The sequence below is a fragment of the Polyodon spathula genome, chromosome 3, assembly GCF_017654505.1.
Source record: "Polyodon spathula isolate WHYD16114869_AA chromosome 3, ASM1765450v1, whole genome shotgun sequence".
NCBI lineage: Eukaryota > Metazoa > Chordata > Actinopteri > Acipenseriformes > Polyodontidae > Polyodon > Polyodon spathula.
In genome coordinates this window covers 52,066,461-52,092,797 of record NC_054536.1, presented here as the reverse complement: position 1 = coordinate 52,092,797, position 26,337 = coordinate 52,066,461, and the positions used below count along the sequence as shown (strand labels likewise).

Here is a 26,337-nt window from a genome sequence, read left to right as displayed (position 1 = left end):
ACCTAAACAGATTGATTTTTGTTACATGGAAGTATCTGTTATTTACTTCATTCTAATATTGGACGGCTGTCGTCAAGATAATGACATAATAGTTGTGGGCACCAACCAAGGCATATTTTTGCTGTAATATATCAGCCTTCATATATTTTTCTCTACCAGGTAACATGGGTTTCCTATTGGTCTGGTGTTGATGGCTGAAGTGTAATGCTGGCTCAAGGGATCAGCCTATTTGCGGCATCCCTGGCGAATCAGCAAATACAACGGCTGCGATGCTGGCTCCAGGGATCAAAATGTGGCCAACCAAGTGCTTCAGCATGGCAACCATCTGGAATGGGAATGGACTGGTTAGGACACTTCACAGGGGTCAAGTGGACACTTCCCACCTTCTGTGTTTCATTGAATACCCCAAAACACCTGGGGACAGTGAAGTTAGCATCCCAGCACCACAACCCACCATGCCCCACCCAACCTAGCCCAGTTTACTTACCTTAGCCAACCATTCCTTCCCAGTGATGTTAACTTCCTCCATCACCTCTCTTTTAAGGTCCCCCATTGGCCTATTTCCTCTTCAACTAGAGATAATTACTACTTCTCTCTGCCTCCTGGGTAAAACCTTCAATATACACCGCAACTCCAATCCACTGAAGACAGTATCTCTGAGAATCCGGGTCATGGAGCTGACTACAAATCCCTGACAACCCACCTCCATCGGAAAAACCTGGACTCTCCACCCCCGCTGTTCCACTTCAGCAGTTAACTCAGTATACTGGAGTTTCTTCCTCTCATATGCCTCATCCACATAATCCTCCTATGGCATTGTTAGCTCCACCAGGAGAAAAAGGTGTGCTGAGACTGACCACAGGGCAATGTCAGGTTGAAGGGCAGTTGTAGAAATCCCAGGTGGGAAAATAAGACGCTGGCCAACATATGCCTGCATTCTATAATCTCTAGCAACCTCCAATTGTCCTGAATCTTTAATAGCTTTTCTTGTTAGTTGCTAATTCTCTGTCATTCTCTGTGTGCCAACTTTTGCTGATATTGGCGAAGGGCTGTTGATCTTATTATGCTGTTCTTTCAATGCTAGTGCCAAGCATCGCAGCACCTAGTCATGATGCCAAGTGAAGCTACCCTGGCTCAGAGCCATCTTACATCCTGTAAGAATATGCTTCAGGATAGTTTGTGATGAACACAAAGGTCATGCAGGGTTCTCCCCTGCCCACACATTCAGGTTCTGTTGTGATGGAAAAACATCATATGTGAACCTAATTAGGAAGCTGATTCTCCTCTGTTCCACTGTCCACAGGTTTCATCAGCTGTTCCACATTCTCCCATCTCATTCATTCTCGCTGCTTAGCCTGGGACACCACCTTGACACACCCCATCCTCTCCTCCTGCTTTTACACTTCACTGGCTACTAACTTCCTCCTTTCAGCTCAAGCTGCTTTGTGTCAACTCGGGGGAGCCAAACTGAGACCAAGGCCTGCCTCCCCTGTTGTACTTGCCCCATGATATTGCTGATACAAAGGGCAGCTTTTGCATCTTTCCCCACATCCTTTACTTCCCACTTTCTCCCAGTTATCACTACTGGTGCTACCTCCCTTACATACTTGCCACATGATTCATCAGTGTCCTTTCCAGCCAAACCTTAACGCACTTGAATTCCTCGGTTAGAGCTGAGACTGGTAGCTGCAGTCTCCCTTTACCATAGCGTTCTACCCTGCTAAGGCATCATAGAATGCCCAGCCATTTCTTTATGTATGAACTAATCAAGGCTTCTAGTCTCTACTGTTAATAGGAAAACATCATACACATTAAGTGGCCACAGCAGCCTTGGAAAAAGAACAAATTGAAAGCACCAGACTTTAAGCTTTTGATGACAGAGATGCTTCTCGACTTGGTGGGCATAAGCTGCATACATGCCCATCTGATGTTAGCTGCTAGTTTGCCAAGTAACCAATTGGTGCAGGCTACTGTTGTAGTCATGGTGGTCATGTTGTCCATGTATGCTCTAAGTGGTGACAGCTGCATGCCAAAAGTCAGCTGTTCTCCTCTCACTACCCATTTTGAGGCTCTAATAATGGTTTCCATTTCCATGGTGAAAGCCAGTGGAGAAATGGTGCAACCTGCCATGATTCTAACTCCAGAAACTGCCAAGTAGTGGTAAACTCAGGACTTGAAAAACAGAACTGAAAGTGCCTGAAGTAAGCTTTCACTAACCCTGTTATAGTACCGGGCACGACGAAGAACTCAAATGCAGCCAAAGGGAGCTTATGTGGCACTGAACCATATGCATTTGCTAAAATAGGAAATGTTACACGGAGCTCCTTATGTTTTGCAGACTGAATCTGTCGTCAGATCGCACGGAGATGCTCCAAGCATCTCGGGTAGCCGGGGATACCAGATTTTTGTATGGAGGTATCGATCATGTGGTTCTTCAATAGATAAGCTGACAAACTTTGGGCCACAGTGCTGAAGAATATCTTACCCTCCACATTTAACAGGGAAGATGAATGAAATTGGGTGATGTTGTTTTTTCTTTTGAGATGTAGACCCATCCTGCTCTGCACCATACCCTTGGGACTACTTGTTTTACCCAAATAATCTTCATCAACCTCAAGAAGATTCTTAGACCCCCCCCCCAGATGTACTCTTGTAAACTCAGTATGGTACATCATCAGGCCTAGGTGATGATGAAGCCCTTGCTTTCTTGCACACTCCATCTTTTTACATCGATTTTGTAAGCACTCACTGCGCAAATTTGAAAGCTTATGTTTTAGATAATTTTGCAGAAGCAGGGCCTTCTTCTGACTTTCTTCAGCCCTCCTCCTCTGCTTCCTTAGTTGCCTCTTTTAACCAGACATTCAATCTCCAGCTGCCGTCTAGACTTTCCTGGAATCGTAGTTAGTCTTTATTTTCTATCTTTCTATCTTCTAAACCTCTTTCTAAATCCCCAAACATATTCAGCTTCATTTCTACTCTTGCACTTAACTTCTCCAACAAAAAGCATAGATCTGTGTCAACCATATGCCAAGCCATTACTTAATTTCTTTATTAGTTTGATCAGAATAAAATAACTGAATATACTGTTTAATAGAAAAATGTTACACCCAATGCTCTCAAACAGAAGGCACCAGAAATAACTAATTTAGACTAACTAGAAACTAGACTAATACATACATATTATTAATCCTATAGCACACACAATTTTAATAAGAATCAATCCGTTTTAATGCACACCAAAGAAAGTTAAATGTGATTAAGTCCACCGGCTATACTGGACATTACAAACCATAAAATGGGAGATGTTTTTTACACAGCTGGTGTAATGCTTCTCAGATTCTACATTTTTAAAGTTGATTTTTTACATTCCTGATAGTAGAGAAAGCAATAGTTTATAAGGGCTACAAAATGTTCTGTTTACTCTTAAAAGTAAAACTCAGAATAAAAGTATATCTCAGATGCCCCTCAAACAGCAGATGCCCGTCTCCAGGAGCTACAAATACTTGGTTTCACTTTGTATTGAATTATTATAGAGCAAAAACATATACATTCAAATTAATACAACTATGCCATTGCCAGCTCATCTTTTATTATTATTATTATTATTATTATTATTATTATTATTATTATTATTATTATTATTACTACAAGGTGAGTGAAGTAATAATAGGGAATAAGGTAAAAAATGAAATTAAAAAAAAAACATGGTTGTAATAAGCATAAAGGCAGAGGCATCATAAATGTAAACCTCAAACGGAAAGTCATCTCCTTTTTTCTCCTGATGTTTTTACAATGAGCTTATATTACATTACTCCACTACTCTTTTCCAGTCATCTTTTCTATGGCTGCTCTTATAGAAATATCCGTAAACCTCTATGTTTTTATGCTCCCACAAAAATAAAAATACATTACAAAAGAAACAAAACATAATAAATGGGCCTTGGAAACTAACATGATTTTAGAATTAAAACAAATCTGTAATCGTAGTGCCTTTCAGTTAAATATTATATTGCTCTTTATCACTGACCAGGATAATGACATATTTATTAACAAACTGTAGTGCTACATTGTGCTTTTGCTTTTATTAATAATTACTGGTGCATAGGGTCATGCACTCACATGACAAAGGAGTTATTCAACAAATTAAAAACATGGAAAAACATATACACGCATTGCAAGTAAAGATACAGTCGTGTCGCTCCAACTCCAGTGTAGAACAAGTGAGTGATTTCACTAAAAGTAGGGCAGCACAGCTGCCTGCTCAACTCAGTAATAATGTTATTTGAAAACATAAACGTAAATAAAACACTGAACTGATTAAACTACTAACACTCCACATTTGAACATCCAGAAAGTAAATTTACCTCGTAAATACTACACATTTTTAAAAGGAGCAACATCATACAATGACAATCTTTGAAGGTTTTTTGTTTGTTTGTTTTAGCCCACATACTACAGTAACAGCATACTAAAATTAAGTGATAGAGCCCGTTGATGTGGGCTCTACTGTGGGGTAGTTGACCGCGACTGGAGTTATGCGTCCTGAGCCGTAGGCGAGGGCGCTAACGAAAGTCAAGGTCATCTACCTCACGATAGAGCATGCATCGAGAGGGATCTACCGCTATTAGAAAACTATTTATTTCTTTATTTTCTCTTTAAAAAAAACACTTTAAAACCATATTTACCTTGAACTTCTGGTTTTTCACCGGGTAACCTTCCACTGAAGAAAATAGTCCCTAACATAATTAGAATAGAAAAACGACATACACACAGAGAAAACAGTTTTTATTATTTATGACAGTACAAATTTCCGAAATGTGTAAAGATGTTTTTTACCCTTATCCGACAGGTTCCTCAAGATGAATGGACCGGCTTTAATTCCCTCGGCAAAGATGATGAAATCCCATGTCGCCGGATGCGCAGCGGCAGTTACATAAAAGCCATGGCAGATGATGACAGTGGCGACTCTGACACCAGCCCAAAGCCATCTCCCAAGATTCAAGCACGGAGGGCAAGCTATCTGAAAGCCACCCAGCCATCCTTGACAGAAATGACCACTCTCAAGTAAGACTTTAGCACTTTAGATATTTCAGTTTTTTATTTTTCTTAAAAATATTTCCCAACATAAAACCAATGTCACCTTACAGTAATTGATTCTGAGTTTCAGTGTTTAAAAATAAAATATCGAACAGAACGAAATTTCAATGTACCATTTGTAATTCAGTAATATGAGAATTGGTCAGGGGTCTGAATACTTTTGCAAGGCACTGTATATATATATATATATATATATATATATATATATATATATATATATATATATATATATATACACACACAGTGTGCTGAGAAAAAGTTTGTGAATCCCTTGGATTTTCATATATTTTACATATTTCAAACCTATAATTTTATTAGATCTTAAGTTAAGTCCTAATAATAGATAAAGATAACCTGATTAAACAAATGACACAAAAACATGATAGTTTTTCAACATTTATTTATCCACAAATGATTCAATGATCAATATCCATGTGTAAAAAAGTATGTGAACCTTTAGATTCATTAACTTGTGGCACTCCCTTGAGCAGCAATGACTTCAACTAAGCCTTTCCTGTAACTGTTGGTCAGTCTCTCACATTGGTTTTGAGGAATTTTGGCCTATTCCTCCTTACATAACTGCTTCAACTCTGTGACATTTGACATCTTCCTTGTATGGACAGCTCGCTTCAGGTCCTGCCACAACATTTCGATGGGGTTTAGGTCTGGACTTTGACTAGGCCTTTCTACATTCTTTTGTAGATCTGCTTGTATGTTTAGGATCATTGTCTTGCTGCATGACCCACTTTAGGTTCAGCATCAGCTCACGGATGCATGGCCTGACATTCTCCTCTAGAATCTTCTGATACAATGCAGAATTCATGGTTGTGTCAATGATGGCAAGCTGTCCAGGTCCTGAGCCAGCAAAGCAGCTCCAAATCATGACACTACCACCACCATGCATTGGTATGAGGGTCTTACTGCGGAATGCAGTGTTTGGTTTTTTCCAGATATAACAGGGCCCATGTTGGCCAAAAAGTTCCACTTTTGATTCATCTGTCTATAGAAAATTGTTCCAGAACTCTTGTGGATCATCCAAGTGCTTTTTGGCAAACTTAAGATGAGCATTCTTCTTATTCTTAAGTTTCTTCTTAGTGAGCAGTGGTTTCCGCCTTGCTACTCTGCCAGGAATCCCATTTTTGGCCAGTGTCTTTCTGATGGTGGAGTCATGAGCACTGACCATAGCCGAGACGAGAGTAGCCTGCAGATCCCTGGATGTTGTTCTAGGGTTCTTTGTGACTTCTTGGATGATTTTATTCCTTACTCTTGGAGAGATTTTGGCAGGACAGCCACTCCTGGGAAGATTCTAATTCTGATTCTAATTATCCCCTTAATTGAGCTGATAAAACCAGAGGTTCACTTACTTTTTCACATACCCTGAATCTTAATTACTCATTGTTTGTCTAATTCATACATCATTTTGTTTCAAAAGACATGGAGTTGGTTAATATAAGCCCTGTTGGATATTTAAGAAAAAACTAGTTTTGATTCAAGAAGGCTATCATGTTAAAACGATGGAATTTCCATAATTATCATTGGGGTTCACAAACTTTTTCTCGGCACTGTGTGTGTGTGTGTGTGTGTGTGTGTGTGTGTTATATCTATATATAATATATATACTATATATATATCTATATATATATATTATTATATATCACATATATATATAGTGTTCGTCAATTGTTTCCACAACGGGGAAATCAGACTCAGCACACGGGAATGGACCTTTTAAGCTCCAACACACTATTTTATAAAATTGATTTAAAATAAACAAAATCTTAGCTCCGGCTTGGAGCACTGACTACACATGTCAGGAAGTTGTCTAACACACTGTGTCACTAAGTTGTTACCGGTAGACAAACAAAAACATCAGTTTTTGTTTTTGTGTCAGAATACACACAGTACCTTTGACATAATTGTCACGCTTATCATCGGGCTCCTTCACACAGCAGCAGCCCCGAGCAACTGACTGCTCTCCGTCCTTACGAGGAATTTATGGACGTGACCGAGATCAATATGTTATCGTGCAGGTGCAGGTATTAATCGAATATATATATATATATATATATATATATATATATATATATATATATATATATATATATATATATATATATATCTTTTGCTTTGCTTCTTTTTGTTTCGGCTGCTCAGTCAAGCATTGGGAGGCTGAAACCTGAGGTTTCCCCCTTTTTTCCTTACCTGAGTGCTGAGCGGTTCGTATTTAGTTCTGCGGAGTGAGTGGTCGGGTTGGAGAGACTGAGCTGTCTCCCCCAGCACAGTCGTGCTCTGGGGGACGGGCCGTGTCTCAGCTGTTGATTTTCATTAAATTCAATATTTGGGGAGATAGGTTAATTATTTATTATTATTCAATCATGGTTTGGCGGCCTCGTCTTTTTGGGGGGAGGTGGCTCATAGCCACTTCCTATCTGCGGCACTGGAATGCATTTATCTGTTCATGTATTTCCAGCCGGCCTCATGCAGGTAGCCGTCGGGCACCCACAGACGAGACCTTCGGCCAAATATTTCACTTGGGCCCTGAGTGCCCTCTACAGTCATCGGGCAATGAGTGCCCGTCACAGTTCATAAATCATCTGCAGTTGCAATTATCATCATACGTTTATTCATAGCAGATTGCTGAAAAGACTGTTGCGATGGAAATGACTATAAAAAACAGAATTGTTAGGACATCTTTTTTATAAAGAGACTATAAAGAACAGATAATTGAGAGAGAATTTTAAAAAAATTGACAAACTCAATAGAAATGAACTACTTGAGTATACTTGAGAAGGGATGTAAATTTAGCTGAACAAAACAAACAATAAACAGTAATGCACATTTACTTTAGAACCAGTACCATTTACTCTCTGGCTGGAAGCATTTGCTCTTGCTACGATTCTCCTACTCTCCAACCACCATGAGCCTGGAGTGGTTCTTTTATATCTGTAGCGAGAGCCTTAATTACCCATTAATAAATTACCTTATTAAGGCTCCAGCCACATTCCCACTGGTTTTATTGGGAATAAATGGGGGTCGGTACACGAGCACATGTAACCTCAAATGATTTGGAGTTTAATATTTTGTTATTACAGTCTGTCCATCTACATATAAACATAATACACATACACAATAATAATAATAATAATAATAATAATAATAAATAATAATAATAATAATAATAATAATACAAATGAAAACAATAGACTTCTGCAGTATACAGTGGTATATTATTGACTTTCTGCAAAGAAATCAAAGAAAATACAAAGCATATGCTCCTTCATTCTTTTACATATCTGTGTCTTTGAGCTATACTTTCTCAAGCAGTAGATATAGAAGTAGTTAGGTCAGCATTTGATGTGTAAATAGTCAATCCGAATTTTCATTTTTTTGTCCATCCTTGTCTGAAGCACCTAATTATTTGTACCAGTTATGTCAATGCCATCACTTAAAACGTTAATGAAGTCGAGTCAATCAAAAGCAATCTAACTTTTGTTTATTTTTAGATCAAATAATTTGCATGTAAAAAAAAAAAGAATTAGAGTTGATGATTGCAAAGGTTTATTCAAATGGAGATATTTAGCTTTGCGCATTTTGTGGTGTTACACTTCTACACTAAACATCTAAAAAGTAATTGTTTTTAAGAAATATATTCTATTTAAATGTAAGTCCTCTTTTTGTTTTATAATATACATTTTCACATGCTGTAGCTGCAGTCGCAGTCACGCCCACCAGCTCTGCTACTGCTAACTGTTCCGCAGTCAAATCAGACAAGGCAGTGTAGTACCAGGTATCTGTTTTAAAATCAAAATGCATGCTTGCTATGACACATGTTTCTTTCAAACCTGCACACTTGGGACCTATGTAATTAATAAAAGTGCAAATGGCCAAAGATTTATGGAATTATTTTGTTAGCTACAACTACTATTAAAAAAAAAAGGTTGACATTTTTACAGACAGAAATACATGGGCACAGTGGTAGCATTTATGTTAAAAACACGACTTTTATTTGGGTTTTTAAAAAATGGTTAAGGTCCAAAGACTTTATTCTTTGGATATAAATTAATTTATTATTTAATAAATTATTTCTCATCAGAAATTGTCCTTCATTATCCCTGAAAAAACCAAGAGTGTTTTTAATTAACTTATAGTGGCGTATTGGAAGGTGTGGTTAATTAATTAATTGTCCTAGGGACTTTTTTAACTACTGTAATTACATTTCAAAATATATTTTAATTTCATGTATGCATTAGGGTGAAAGAGTGTCACTGCTATCTGAAGCATCTCTAATATGCAGTATTCTTCCTAAGGGGTTTAGAATGATTTCTGATTACAAATGAGCATTCATATAGTGTCAGGAATATAAATAAGTATGGATATTTTTTGCTTGGGTAGGTTTCATAGGTTACATTTACAACCACTTCTGGCACCCAGAATGAAACGTTCTTTTTCTAGATTCATGATGTTATCATACCATCATTATACATATACGTAACATTATTCAGCAGGTTTCATTTTAATTTATGAAACAAAATGAGTTAATTTTATAGGGTAATGCAAACTTTTGGCCATAGCTGTAGCATCGAATCTCACTGTAGATTTTGTGTTAATACAAAATAATTCTCTTCTAATAATTATAAGAAAAAATATTATTTATTTGAAGTTAAGAATCGTCCATCTTTTACCGGACACATTTTTTTTCTGAAGTTCATGTTACAGTGTGGCGATTTTGAATCACAAAGCTGAGTAACCAAAAAACAAAACACATATGAACTTATGTAGTGAAAAATAAACTTTACTTTATCCTTGGAGATATTAAAAAAAAAAAAAAAAAAACAGAATTGACCAGTAGAGCGCTCCAGTTTCATCTGTTATAAACCTGGATGGCCATGACTGAATACAATTAATTTTTGTAATATCATTCTAAATTCTTCCAAAGTCATTGTAAACACCCTTTTTAATGCAATGGGTGTTTCATTATTGATACGTTCTTATGATGCATGCTATATGAAATATTGGCATAGCTCCTCCTTGATTACCATAAAATGACACCCACTGGCATGGCACTTAGAAGTTAGTTGTAAACCCTTGTCAAAATAAAAAAGACAGGATGAAGGTTTTTTTTTTCAGGAATAATTGTGCAACAATCATAGAGTGCTACTTCAATTTGCACTGGAAATGCAGCTCTACGGTTCCACTGATTGTATTTATTACCATGTAGAAGATGATTTATAACAAAAAGAAGGTTCATAAAGTGGCACTCACTGCAAACAGTTTTATGAAAAGTCATTTGCACATGGTCAGTACCGTGTATGTCTGGCATGAGACTCAGTGACACTTTGACAATGCTTTTACATCACACTAAACATATGCTGTGCACATCGTTGTGAAAGCTGGGCCCAATTTTAGATAAGTATGTTCTGCAGAGTGCTGGGTAGCACTGAGTGGGCCTCTATTACCCTCTGTAGCATATCCCAAGCTTGCTCAGTATGCTTCAGGTCAGACGATCTTGCTGGCTAATTCATTCTCTCAATTGCTTCCTGTTCAAGGTAAGCAGTGATGATCGTTTTGATTGATGATGGGTTGTGCCTGTCTGCATCAATATAAGGTCGCATGGATGGAGGATTTCATCTCAATACTTTGCAGCAGTCAGGGTGCCTTCTGGGTGGCATGGTATGCTGATTTCAACCAACACCATGACAGATCCTACTTCATATCTATCACGTTCTGTAAAATGCTGCAGCAACAAACGTTCATCATGTGTCTCTAGATCCTGGAATACCAGTTAATAACCAAGACAGAATCTGGATTCATCAATGTCAGAGGTACACGCTATTAAGCCTATTCAGGACCAGCCTCGTAAAGCTGACTGTGAATCAGCTGTGCAGAAATTCTAACCCCTGATAAGTTATGAAGAGTTTGCTTCTAAAAATTGGTGTTAAATTAAGCCTGATCAATAAAAATGACACAAAACAATGCATTAAAGTCATAAATTAAGGACTGATGTCAGCAGTCTGTGATAAGTAAGGCCCTGTATAAATCGTGATTTCACAGGCTGCTCGAAAGTCATGAAATTAGCCGAATACCTCAATTTTTACAATATTCTTAAGAAATAACAATAAATTATTTCATAATTATTTGTATTTCATACAAAAAAATCACACTAGCAAAACTATACAGCTCTGCTGGGTACCTGCGTGTACTACTCACCATGCACACAGTGCTGTGCAGTGATTATGTCATGTGACACTATTCAATCTAGGCGGGAAATTAAAATACTACACACTGTAAACAAGAAAATGGATGTCTCTAAAACGGCAAAAAATGTGTCAGCCGCAGATCTCGTAAAGCAGTATCCAGCAGGAGTTTCCACAGCAACGGAGGTAACTCTTCTGTACGTCCTGCAACATTACTGTAGATCACTACCGAAAATTGTCTGTCGACAAACATTTAGATTTAAGTATTCACCAAAAGAGAACGGTGGAAATCCACAGCAGTACTGTGACTACTTTACTTGCAAAGAAACAAAAAAGGTGACTTCCATGTTCCAAAAGTCCACTGAAAACCATGAAGAACGAAACCCATTACATTTTGACTTGACAGAGGCGTTTGTTTACTCAAATATCCCTCGTGAAAAATTGGACAACCAGAGGTTATGTAAATTCTTCAGACTGAGTGTAGGAAATGGTGGAGTGATGTATTCATTAGCCCAGCTGCGAGATGAATACTAAATGCTAAAGTTGAGAGTATCACGAGCAGGAGATTATGGAATTTGTAAAACAGTCTGGTTGCTTGTCAGTGATCACTGATAAGGCGACTGATGTCCAAGATCAGTGTGGGTTACACATTGTATTTGTTTTGCAAGACCTAAATGGTGAACATGCATCTGACGTACTAGAACTGAAAGCTGTCCTTGCAGATACACTTTACCTACAGGCTGTTAATTACAACACCGTTTCACAAGATATTATAAAGTGCTTGAATAACTTTGACGTTGATTTCGATGTTTAAAAATAAATAAAATAATCTCTACACATAATTTATAAAATAGTTCCGTGCAAATTCTGTGAAATACGATACTTGACACTGCCGAGAATTTGAATAAAAATGTTTGTAATTTTCACAGGGCCTTAGTGATATGGACCCAAAAATAAAATGAGGTCCTAATAAATGTACCTGCTGCTTCAGGGTAAATGGTCTTTGTTATTGTGACCGGGAGAGCCCTGTTGCTGGTTCTTGCGCAGATGTATGTAGCTGGGATGTGGAACAGGAGACGCTGAGGGGCGTGGCCAGGGAGGCTGCACACAGCTCGAGGCTACTGCACGGCCATAGCCATACAGATGGATGCTGAGCGAAAGCTTGCAGCGTTGACATTGAGACGGAGAGAACTACTGCACAAAACACTTCCACTCAATGTGGTGCTCATGAAGGCATTGCCCAGCCGAAATCATTTGAAAAGGCAGTTTGAAGAGGCCGGAGTCGCTGTGAGGATGCTGGTACTCCGGGAGCCCAGAAGTGGGTCAGTTTATGGGATGTTGGTCCCAAACAGTATAGACAGGGTTTGCGTAGTGTAGTAGGTTGCTGGAGCGGGGCTTCCTTTTAGTGGGGCTAGCGCTCACCATTTGTGTGGCAATTTTTTATTTTTAGCTTTGTTTTTTGTTTTCTTTATTAAATGTGACACTAGGGCTACCATTGCTGGTACTCTAGTTTCAGCACCTGTATTAATTAAGTCTGCACTCCTGTGCGCCGTCTGACCATCGACTGCTCTGTGTCTGCCTCATTATTATTCAGTGCAGACCCACACACCTAATGAATCCCTGTGTTACACTTGGTGTCAAAGATATGTGATGTCACTGGTCCTGCTCAGTCAAAACAGGAGAGGCACAGAGCAGTTGGCTACCAGAATGCACACGCAGAACCAGATAAAGATCAGCATCCACCGGAAGCGCTGCTGAAGGAGCAATAGAGACGTGGGTGAAAACCCAGAGGGGGAGGAGCTGGGGCCCTGCATAACAAAGTGTAATAAAGCATAGTGAAAGCATGGTAAAGCAAAGGTGAAAGAATGGTAAAGCAAAGATAAGCATTGTAAAGCACAGAGAGGTATGGTAAAGCATATTGGGTTAAACTTTTATAAAGGACCTACGGATTACCTACGGATTACTGGCCTCACCTCAATAAACTTGATAAGCCTACCGTTTATATTTGCACCTCTAAATCCTGGCTACAGTGTCTGGACCTGGTTGACCTGTGCAACGATTACCAAAACAGGCTGTGGTAGAAATCTAGATCTAAAAAGCTAACCTTGTATGGGGATTTTTTTTGAGCAGCAACCTGCTCCAGCCACAAATTATGTCAAACTAATACTTTTTTTTTTTATCTGCCACCTCTTGCATGTGAGATAATAACTAAAATGTTTCTCTTTCAGTTTTACTCTCACACATATAAAGCTTAGAATTATTTTGCACTCTGATGTATTGGGAAAGTACATAAACACACCACAACTATGTATTTTAGGCATTGTACTGGTGGTTGTGCTGTTCTGTGCTACTGGGAACCAGAGGAAAAAATAATAGTTATTAACTAAAATTACATTTCTGCAGTAAAAATTGCAACATTGTCCAACAATAGAACTTTCACACTGCATATACAAGCATGTCACAGATGCCCTGATAGTTCAATATTCCATTTTACCAGAGGCTGTTGCTTGTGCAGTATTATTTTAATTGCAGCTGGTATAGTAGGTGTTTTCATTTACTGACAGTCAACTAAAAACAATACATGAAACCACTTTTTTTATATATATTAAATACATGACCTACAACATTTATTTTTTGTTGAGTCACTGTATATCTGTTATTGTACTGAACTCATTATATATTTCTTATGTACGACTGTATGTCTATTTTTTTATGGATTAAACGTCCATTGTCCCTACAATGAACACAGTTAAGTTCATCATGACTGACATGCAGAAGATATTGTGTTATTCTGCATCAATGAAAGAGGGCATGACCCAATTCCCCATGGCCTTGATATGGAATCTCCAGCACTTACTGTTAACTTTACTTAGTCTTTGTTCTTTGGACGAGTCCCAGAAGACTACTTACAGATCCAATTTTTTTGGAGTTTGACCTCAACAGTTAAATTTAAGCAGTTTTTTTGCACCAAAGTTTTAATCTTTTAATCCTGTCCATGTGATCTTTAACTGTATTCATTGAGAATGGATTTTTCTAGGGGGACAGAGTGTCAGGCATATTAGCATTTTACTAAGCGTGGGCAGCTCAAGTGCAGTTAACTGTTCCTCACTTAGATATTTCTATAGTTACAGATTTCCTTTCATGCTGAAGTGCTTTTGAGACTACAGAGTTTTATTTTAACTTGAATGTTAATCTCCATTCCATGTAACATCCTTCATGTAAAAAGACTAAAAGCAAAGTAAAAGAGAACATTATATCCAAATGAACTTTCTGGAAGTTATCAAATATGAAAAAAAACACAACGTGGCTTATTTACAAATGTTGTGAGCCAGACATCTAAATGAAGAACACATTAATCATCCAGCATCCTAGGTTATAATCACCCATCTATAAAAAGCAAATATCATCAATAACTATAAAACACTGAAAGGGGGTATATGTAACAATACTAAAATAAACTTTGAAAATTGAATTTGAAAACACACTTTTCTACTTAACAGTAAGTTTCCCATATTGCAGTACACATTCAAGCAAATTGAAATAATGTATAGAGATTACAATATTATAAAACAAATGTCCTACTTGTAATAGCTTACACACACACACACGCACACTATTCAGTACCATCAGCCAATCAGCTTAGAGCTCTAGTGGACAGTAGATGCCCAGTGGAACGTCAACTGTGAATCGAATTTAAAGTCAATCCACTTGTGTGGATTTCTTTGAAAGTAAACTTACTAGTAATTATCGAGTTCTACAAAACATCGGCTTGTGTATATTAAGTGGCTTAAAATGGAGTTTGAATTGCTTTTTTATATTTCTCTTAATATGTTATATTGTTTGAAGTCATTCTAAGTGGTTCTGGATTCTGTTGCTTCAATATTGAGGTACTGTTGCCACCATGGAGGTTGAAAGTGATACATCCCGCAGGTGAACAGGGTTTATTTACATATTGTAGTGTTGAGCTGCAGGGTTTCCAGGATATATTGAGACAGACAACAGTTGCAGTTCAAAGGAGTAGGAAACCGCTGTATTTATTATGTTTAGCTTTTAGTGAAAAACGGCTGTCATTACTCTCCTCTCGCGCACAAACTAAGCCTCTCTTAACACTCAATTCTCCTGCTGCCAGATCCCTCTTCTCTTTCAAACTGTCATCTCCACGCATACACCCAGGTCCTTCCCCCTTCCTCACTCATCCAACACTCCCTATCTCTGGCATAGTGTCAGACCTGCTCCCACAGTGATTTCCAAAAACGGTGATTTCCAAAAGTCCACTGAAAACCGTGAAGCATGAAACCCATTACATTTTGACCTGACCGAGGCATTTGTTTGCGCAAATATCCCTCTTGAAAAATTGGACAACCAAAAGTTATGTAAATTCTTCTGACTGAGTGTAGCAAATGGAGTGATTCCTTCATCAGCCCAGCTGAGACGTGAATAATTATCTAAAGTTGCCGAGTATCACAAGCAGGAGATTGTGGAACTGGTAAAACAGTCTGGTTGATGTCCAAAATCAGTATGGGTTACACATTGAATTTGTTTTGCAAGACCTAAATGGTGAACATGCATCTGGCATACTAGAACTGAAAGCTGTCCTTGCAGATACACTTTACCTACAGGCTGTTAATTACAACACCGTTTCACAGGCTATTGTAAAGTTATTTACACTGGGTTTTCAAGCTGATGCTCATAGCTTTTCTCTTTCTAGCCATGCTTGCGTGCTGTTGCAGTCAGTGCTGTTTTTGCAAACTGTAAATAAACTCGACACTGCATATGCTATTTGGCCGATATAAACAAGTGCCCAGAATAACCCTGTATGTTGTAAGTAGTGGCGACTGTATTATTATTTTTCTCAAGACCTGTTTTTGGGCCTGCCTGAAGCATCCTAAGAGTTGAGACGAACAGCCTTCCTCATTATATTCAAATCCAGTGACAATGTAACCACTGAACCCTACCTACTGTACTCGCTCTGTGTGTATGTGTGTGTGTGTGTGTGTGTGTGTGTATATATATATATATATATATATATATATATATATATATATATATATATATATATATATATATATATATATATATATATATATATATATAAGAACATTATAAACGGGGGAGGGGGTGGGGGGCGCCACGGGACACATAACGATACACATCTGACTAAAATACAAAATAACTCCCTCTATAATGCACATGTAACTTTCCGTAAATGAATGGAAATTTATGCATAAAGCACCATGTAATGAATGCGGTATTTTTTACAAAAAATAAATAAAAAGGTAACATTCCCACTCGTGGATCATTTTAATTAGCAGTTTTTAAATGATAAATAGCCTGACTAAACGGCAGTCGGAAATTCAGTTTGAAGCGACAGACAAGCAAACTAAGTGTGAGAAAGAGAGTGGGACTTGCTGCTTTATTGTGGTCCATTGTGTTTAACATTTCAATCCATATGCAGTACATAAACTAGATTCTGAGGCTCTAATGTCAAGAACTGCAGTGTCTTTTCACTTTTATGGAAAGCTTTTTAGCTAGTTTGTCTGCTTCGTTAGAGTGCTTTCCCCAAATGTGCTGTATGTCTTTAATGCTTACTACCTAAGGCTCATCTGCAATCTCTCTTCTTTTAACAAGGATATCAACTGCGCATTCTCCAAAACTCCAGATCCGGAGTCACAGCTACCTGAGGGCAGTGAGTGAAGTTTCAATCAATAGGAGTTTGGACAGACTGGACCCTGCAGGGCTGCTCACCTCTCCTAAATTCAGATCACGAAATGAGAGCTACATGAGAGCCATGAGCACCATCAGTCAGGTGGGTCGCCAGGATGTTTAGCATTAAGATGTAGAAGGCATTCTCAACTACCTGTTATGCAAGGAGACTGTGCAAAATAAATGAAAAAAAAAAAGCTAATTAAGTTTACTGTTTTCAGCCATCGTGACTCAGGCTTCATGACTGAAGTCTATTTCAAAAGACTAATTAGCTGAAAAGAAAGCTGCCAACTTCCATTTGTGAAGAGGGCATGTATGCTTAAGAGTAGAGGTGAAATTCTCATGAAAATAGTGCAAGTACCCATATGCTGTGACGAGGCTGCATTCCAGTGGAACTGAGTAAGAGTGGATGGAATGCATGTGTGTTGAACGAAAAGCAGAACAAATAAGTCCTGGTACCTAGTACCGGCATTAAAATAAGTGCTTAAGAGAAATACCCTAATGAAATATCTTCACACACAATATAAATGTACCGAAATGCAAATAAATCCTCCAATGGCTATTTTTTGGAGATATTCACAACCGTAAGTATTTCAGTGCATATTATTGCAAACTACACAGCTATGGCAAAAGGTTTTGCATCACCCTAAAGAATTAACTCATTTCGCTTCGTAAAGTCGAATGAAACCTGCTGAATAATGTTACACCTAACATATTGAATTGCATACTGTTTTGTAATTTTTCATATACTGACAAAAATGGAAGAATGGGACATTTCAAAATCTAACATGAAACACTGCACTACTATTATGACTTCCAGTAGACTTTTGCAATGTCATTTTGTAGTTTATTTGATTACATGATGTTAAATAAAAGATCTAAATTATGTTAATGTAGTTTTTTTTATTATTTTGTCTCAATCTTAAAGCTATAGGTCATGCAAAACATTTGGCTATTGCTGTATATACAGATACTTAAAAATTAAGGAAATTGTTAATTTGTGTTTCAAAAATAAATTTTTTGTTGGGCTGTATCCTTCCACTGGTATTCTGAGCAGCTGAATGTTAAACCTTGTAAGAGAGTTGCAGTAGGTTGCTCACCAGTACTTTTTTTCGTGGCTAGACTTAACTTCAGGGGAAGAATGATGTCAGTAACATAAGGCCTGGAGTTAAACCTTAGCCATTAGATCTCAGAAACCGCAAGCAAATCGCAAGAGATCTAACGTCAAAGAAATACATAGCAGAGGTTATGTTTTAGGAAATGTGAACATTTCTTTAAGAAGCAACGCTCAGTTTAACCCCCCATAACATGGTGTTATATTTTTGGATTTCTTGTGCTTTCATGTCTGCTCCTCTCTTCACCATCCCCAGGTGAGTGAGGTGGAGGTGAACGGCCAGTTCGAGTCAGTCTGCGAATCCGTGTTCAGCGAGATGGAGTCTCAGGCGGTGGATGCTTTGGATCTTCCAATGCCGGGCTGCTTTCGCATGAGGAGCCACAGCTATGTGAGGGCCATCGAGAAGGGCTGCTCTCAGGATGACGAGTGTCTGTCACTCCGGACCGCCTCTCCACCGCGCACAACCACGACAGTGAGGACCATTCAGAGCAGCACTGGTGAGTGAGTCACTGAGAGCTTTCCTGCTTCTGTCCTTGGAGTCTCACTGAAACACAAGCAAGGGTGTCACTTCTGCATTTACCAATGCACCAATGCACAACCTTTGCATAGCAAATTGTAATGAAGTATAGTGAAAGCATGGTACAGCATAGCTAAACATTGTAAAGACCAGTGAGATATGGTAAAATCCAGTGTGATATGATTCTGTAGGTGACATTTCCTCTTATTTATTGAAAGGGATTGATCTGTGCAGTACATACCAAGTGCTAGTGAATGTGGCATTTTCTTTGTCGATACTTGTTGATAAAATCAATCTTATCATTGCATTAATTTACTTTATGGGTAAAATCTTTATTTAATTGTGTGGTGGGTTGTTGGTTCTTCACTTTCATAGTATTCTAATCCATTTTGTCAGGTTACCCAATTGCTTATGATTGAGGTTCATTTATTAGGCCTTGTTTTTTTTTTTTTTCTTTTAAATTGAATCTTCACTGCGGATTGTTATTATCTTGTTGATTTGTATATCAACAGTTTTTCATTATGTCCTTGTTCCATGATTTTTCAGTTACTTTGTCTTTTTATAGATTTTATTTTCACAGATACAATGAATGCAAAATACTAGCTTGGTTAAAAGTACAATATGTGAGTGCTGGCTGTGGCTGTCTTATTTTGAGTATTATCTAGCATTCAGCTTTACATAGGTCTTTATTTCCAGTGGTTCACAATAGTTTTTATGTCTGAAACTGCAAGGTTGATCTACTGATGCTAAAGTTGTTCCCCACTATTTGGTTCCGGTTAGCATCAAACAATTTAATCCAAACTGTAGTATTCAAACTTTTCTAATGCCAACATACATTCTTTGAAGAGGTTATTTGATTAGCTTATAGTATCCCTCCAATGAAGCAATGGTTATTTGGTTAAGACAATTTAAACTGAGACTGTCATGTATTTGATTTGCATAGCAGTGTACAGTCAAGCTTGTTTACTGTACTTGACTGGTTCAGGAAAGAATATATACATCTGATTAATGGGATTTTGTGACTCAAAGGCTATGTTTTTCTTGTTGCATTGTATACTGAGGATTCTGTGTCAGAAGTGGGTTTAAGTATATTTATTATGCTATGACTAGTTCATTGAAATATGGAATGAAAAATGCTCTTTTCTATGAGAAGTAGTATATTACCAGTACAGTAACAATGCCCAGTCTATGATTCAAGGCCGGGACCAAGAGCCACATGGCCAAGCCAAGACCATGGCCAGAAGCCTTTTAGGTCAAAGCCGGGAGCCTTTAAGATCAAGCCCAGTCAAAGTCAATTTTAAAAGACAAGACCATAGTCCACCATGCAGTTTTATTAACTTCAACATCAACTTCATATAATTATAAACTGTAAATTGTGAAAGAGCGGTTTTCCAAAAAGGACATTCCATTTCTGGTCAAAACTGAGGTAAGGCTTGTATCTTGTACAGAATATACTCTGCTAGCATCTTTGTTCATTATTATTATTATTATTATTATTATTATTATTATTATTATTATTATTATTAATAATAATAATAAGTTCCATTTTCAAACGCATTGTAGTGAAATAGGTTAACGCAGGCAGTGAATCACTCAGGGTGACGAAATCCACATGCAGGCGAAGGGCGGGTGCGAACCCTGGCACTAAAGCTTAGCACCCATACCGCTGTACAAAAGACCCGGATCCCTTGCAAATAGCGTATATCGGGCTTATGTCTTTGTGCAATTATGTCACCTACCAGCCCTGCTACTGCCTGCCCCTGTGCATGCTACAGTATTTTGAACCTATACAGTGCCGAGAAAAAGGTTGTGAACCCCAATGATAATTATGGAAATTCCACAGTTTTACCATGATAGCCTTCTTGAATCCAAACCAGTCTTTTCTTAAATATCTAATAGGGTTTATATTAACCAATTCCATGTCTTTTGAAACACAATAATGTATGAATTAGACAAACAATGAGTAATTATGATTCATGGTATGTGAAAAAGTATGTGAACCCCTGGTTTAATCAGTTCAATTAATTAGAATCAGGTGTTTAAATAATTAGGTAGATCTTCAGGGGTGAGTTGAGCCACCCTATATAAAGATCAAAAACTTTGTGAGTTTGGTCTTCACCATACAGATGTGTAGAAACACATGATGCCACGATCAAAAGAAATCACTGTGGACATCAGAAAAACAGTTAGTGTTGCTCATCAGTCTAGAAAGGGTTATGGACGAGTCAAAGGTAGAACTTTTTGGCCTCAATGAGAAACGTTATGTTTGGCGAAAACCAAACACTGCGTTCAAACAGAAGAACCTCATCCCTACTGTCAAGCATGGTGGTGTGAGTGTGATGATGTGGGGCTGCTTTGCTGCCTCAGGACCTGGACGGCTTGCCGTCATTGACATAACCATGAATTCTGCATTGTATCAGAAAATTCTAGAGAAGAATGTCAGGGTATCCGTCCGTGAGCTAAAGCTGAACCAAAAGTGAGTCGGCACTGTATATTCAGTATATTACTTTTTGTGTAATAATCCTTCATTTAACTTTACTATTAAACTTTACTGAACTATGCTTATGACTATGCTTAAATGTCAGGGATCTCTGAGCACACCCCTTGTCATATCAGAATTACCACACAGAATCATTTTTCAAAATACCTTATCAATATTGACATCCTTCCGAAGGTTAACGTGAGGACGTGTTTGTTTTTTTTTTTTTTTTTATTCAAGTTTAATTGTTCCATGATTATCATTTATATGAAGAGAGATTAAACAAAATACTTACTAAATCCAGATGTAGTCCCTTTGGTCTCAAAATCATCTGTATTGTACACATGTTGCACTCCATTTGCTTGAATAGAGATTATTTTTAACACACAAAATTAATAATTTTGGTTTCAGTGAACACTATCAAAAAATAAACAATAAAAATAACTGTGACACTTTATACCACAGGCATCCGGGAGTTCAGTGTGGCATCTCCAGAGCAAGAATATAAATATGTATGCATTAATATAGTAGCATATATATTTTTTGCCACAAATTCAAGATTTAAGTTAATTGCTTATGCCAATCACTGTTTTTTCTAAATACTGTGTACTGATTAGCAACAGTGAGCAAAGTTTGTGCATTTGTAGTAACCTGCCAAACAGTTGGAAACAAAACTGGTAAATGAAATCTAATCGACGCCTCATACTTTAACGATAGGAAAACTGCTTTTTTTTTTTTAGTAAAATTAGTAATCAGTTTGCATTATGAGAAATGGCAGGTTACCTGTATAAATTACCTAAGTCCTCGGACCAAGTCCCACACCCCAGAGGCCATGGTCATAACTATTTGGTGTTATTTATTTGGTTAATTCGTTATTTATTTATTCATTCATTATGTAAGTAATGCATTTATTTGTGGACATAGTTTAGGGATTAGGAAGACAGTTATGATTTACATTTATTTCCTGTTTATGTGTATAACATTCTGTAACAGTCAGGATTTAATTAAACATTTCATATTGTACTGAGAATTGCACAATTAATATTGCCTGATTTGATCAATTTATTTGTGTATCGCTGCATTAGGTTAAATCAACAGGCCCAAGTCAAGAAGCATTGAATTGCCTGAAATACAATTCGATTTTCTCTGCAAATTTAAAGAGAACAGATCAAGCAGATAAAAGTGCAGTACAAATAATCTGGTGATAACACAGTAAAACGTAATCTATTCAGGTGTTGTTTTGCTTTGGTTAAATTAATTCCTGTGTTTATATTCCTACTGACAGTTAGTCTATGCTAGATTTTGCATGGATTAATCGCTTGGTGCAGTGAATCCAAGGTGAGATATTTTGTTAGTCTGCCATGAACTAGTGATTCACAAGAAATTGGAGCTGGATGATTATTCACAGGTAGCCTTTGTGAATAATTTATCTCCATACTGAAACAAATATGTCTGTAAGAATTATAATGTATATTTTGAAGTGTGTAAAACCAGATACTGTACACTGTCATTAATGTTGTAATATTCTATATTGTTGAAACTTTTGTTTCTCCCAATTATGAAAACAATATTTGAGTTGCCGACAGTACACACCATCACTGGTTACTGTACGTACAAAATCTAAGTATTGTATTCATGGAATTTTTGGAATACTAAGAACGTTTGAAACCTACAATATGTTTATTCGTCAATATGTCTCGCAAACATTAGTTGAATGCACCCTAACTACAGTGTTTGTCTGACTACTGACTGTTGACTGTACTGTGTGAATACACTGGCCCCCTAAAACTGTATCTAACATATTCGTTATTAAGCTCTGGAGTCCCAAGAAACCAACTGTATTTTGGATATGAATATGTTGCCATGTGATTTGAATGAGGTCCTGACAGGCCGATTTTATTGGAGTAGGTCATAATAGAAAAACTAAACAATTCACTGCTTATAATACCAGCACAATGTTTACACAGCATCCACTCATTATTAGCTGTCATTGAAGTACAGTACATAATAAGCAATTAGACCGAAGTTGAAATCCCAGAGGCCAAAGGACATTAGTTCTGAAGCTTCTACTTCTTTGTGATTTTGTAAACAGCATGGGAGTCGCTGTATTCAGTTCTTGTTCTTTGCAGTTCTAGTTTCTGAAGATGGTACCCAAACAGAATGTGTCTGTCATGAAATTTGCATATTAGACTTTACATTCCCAGGCAAATGCTTTTATTTTTGCGCTGTCATACCCACTGCCTGTAGCTAATGAAGTGACATATGATCTGGACCCCGAGAGCATTCGCATCCCTGTACTGAGAGAAAAAAGATGAAATCATTTTTAGCATTCTCAATATTTTATGATGGTCTCCTGTTCAAATGCATTTGTGCTCCCTAAGCCATCTCTCTGTGTATTCTCTCACCGTTCCACTGAGTAAACCTTAGTAAAATGTATCTGATTGTTTTGAAAGGATTGTTTCTTCAGGGTGTAATTATAATGGAGATTGTGACTTTTCTACATGGGCTTACCAGTATTTGCACTATCAACAAAAGCATAATACACTTAACGCATTACACAAACATGACAGTAATAAGTACTTGTAACAGTTTACAATTGCTATGACAACATTATTACATTTACATAAGTAAAAACATAGTGTCAGTAAATGTAATTAAGTGGAAGTGCTGAAAGGCAGTGTGGGGGCTCAGCTCTTGCTGGGGTGTTTAAGGTGGGGCACTACTGGCGCACATAACTGCACATTGATTATAATAGTAGATCTGTTTTATGATGGTGAGACCTACCTGTTCTAGAGCCAGGTCTTCAATTAAGTATTAAAAAACCTGGGGGTAGCTTCAATGTAAAGCTAAGGCAGATGTGGATTATGAGAAGCTACAAAAATTGTGCAGCTTTCAAGTTTACAGTTTCTCTTCCACAGCATCAAATTAAATATGTGTTGAAATTTAAGGCAACGCAAAATGGGAAAGAACTGATGTTACAATTTCTATGAATCAGACCAGCTTTTACTGAAATAATAGAAGGGGCTGAAACCGCAAATACGTAATTATGTATATCACTGCACATGTACCATAGCTATGGGGGAAAGAACATGCACATATTTACGATTTATGGTTATAAACTTATAAAAGAAAAATCATGTGACTTGATGCGAGACTGCACTGTCAGATTTCCATTAGCTTTAGTCAAACAAGTCTTAAATATCATGCCACAATAGGATCTGGACTGCAGAGGGTATCACATTAATTTGGTCAAGACAGAATGCCAGTATGCCTGGGGCAGGATGACAGGTTTTATTATGTAATTGGTTACTGTCTCTTTAAATAATTAAAATACAATAAAACTTAACTTTGGTCATTTACACTTGTATAGTCTATAGTTGTGTTTGGTGTTATTTGGAATGACACAGTGTCCATTTTATATTTAATTTATATGTTGTGTTACTTTTTTTTTTTTTTTTTTTAAATATGAATCTTCAAGTGTGCTGTATAAGAGGAACGTCGAGGCTGTCTTTAAAAAAGGACCTGTGTTACCTATTGCAAGCTCTTACAAGAATATATTTCCTTGAAATGAACACCTATTTCCAGTTTAATACCAAGCAGTTGTAACATATATATGGCAATAAATCATACATACCAGGCTCATCCAGTTCCTTCGAAATGGGCTCCCACCTATTGTCTTTCAAACCTGTATCTTTATAACTGTGATTACCTTTGCACAAAGCTCTGGGTATTTTTTCAACAGCAATTGAAATCCAAATCATTTTGGATACTGCTTCACCTTGCTAGACCATGTACATTGAAGCTGTTCCCTGATTGGTTAATTCCCTAGTTGTCGCATGATAAATCTCAAAAAATAAGATTCAATCCTATTTATTTAATACAAGCTATATACTTATCCGACTAAATATATATTTGGATTATATTTTTGTAACAGACAACTGGACTCTATCCTTCCTTGCCCTTTTTCAAATTTGATTTATTGTCAATTTTAATCTGTCTGCTCCTTCGTAGACGTAGTTTCATGGTGCTGTTTAGAAAACAACCATTCATTTATTTCTGTGATGCCTTGATAATAATTAGCTTTAAAAATAAAACTGATTTAAATTCACTCCTCTGGAGAAGGTGACCTTTAATAAAAACAATCATGGTAAGATATAGGTCCAGAAAATCACATTTTCTACATGGTGTTTACTTACAATTATAATCCTTTAAACTGTTCAGCAGAGACTCAGTTCATTACCGGTATCCCCACTGTTTTTTTTTTTTTTTTTTTTTTTTTTTTTTAAGTACAGTAGCCTTATAGACCAAACAAAATATTTTTTAAAACAGTTCAATGCATAGGCAGGACTTGGGGGTGAATTTATAATAAAATTATTTAAAATGTCAGTGTTTTGAGGGATTTCTACATGTTTCAGTTGATCTTTTTCCAATTTCTTTGAGAGACTGTTTCTTCCACATTACAGTGACATTACTTTCAAAAATGATACTAAAATAATAATCAAAAATATGTATTCCTTTCAGCCATTTTTTGTATACAATGCTATCTATTAGGCATACATTTAGATCAGTAACACAAATAAATGACCTTAACACACATTAATTATTATTGCAGGATATAATATAGTCAAGAAATGGAGCACACTGAAAAAAGCAGCAATGTTCTATATTCACAGGGTGCTAAACCCTCAAATAAGTGTTCAAAATTATATTATCAAATGCAAGCACTCACCAAATGTCAGCTATCAAGCTTGTAGCTTGTATAGATTTAGGCTCAAGTGGCTGTGCTGTGAGTTTTCGGATTTCAATTTATTTTGACCCTATTTTGATTTTAGATTCTTGTATTTCTTTAAATTCTGGTTTTCTTTGGGGAATAAGAACGACATTGACAAAGCACAGCACACAATCTTGTTGTAAATAGGCCCAATTACTGCCTGTTTTTCCTCATTCATGAAGCTGTTTGAAACAGAGAATGTTCAACACAACTTTGCCCCCCCCCCAAGCATTTTTCTGAAATGACGCTCCTGATTATATCCTGTGTGGCTTTCCCTTCTTTCATTTGGGGCCCTCGAGATAGCTTTAGTTTATGCTTCAAAATAAACACACAGAATTACAAGCCCACCAGTATTCCATTATGCCCCTCAAATGATTTGAAGACTGCTGAAGATTCAAGCTTAATTTGAACTCAGTTCTCCCTTTTGCCACAAGATGGCATGAATAGTCTGTATACTATATT

The 26,337-nt window shown here is 37.2% G+C and overlaps 1 protein-coding gene across 2 annotated transcripts in view; it reads left to right on the top strand.

Moving 5' to 3' along the window:
• LOC121313163 (disks large-associated protein 1-like) overlaps window positions 1-26,337 on the top strand; it is a 280,148-nt gene that overhangs the window by 197,934 nt on the left and 55,877 nt on the right. For both annotated transcript variants that reach the window (XM_041245404.1, XM_041245403.1), the window contains exons 5-7: window positions 4,850-5,064; window positions 16,920-17,097; window positions 18,365-18,605. In XM_041245404.1, coding sequence (XP_041101338.1) covers window positions 4,850-5,064; window positions 16,920-17,097; window positions 18,365-18,605 — 634 coding nt within the window. The remainder of the gene's footprint in view (window positions 1-4,849; window positions 5,065-16,919; window positions 17,098-18,364; window positions 18,606-26,337) is intronic.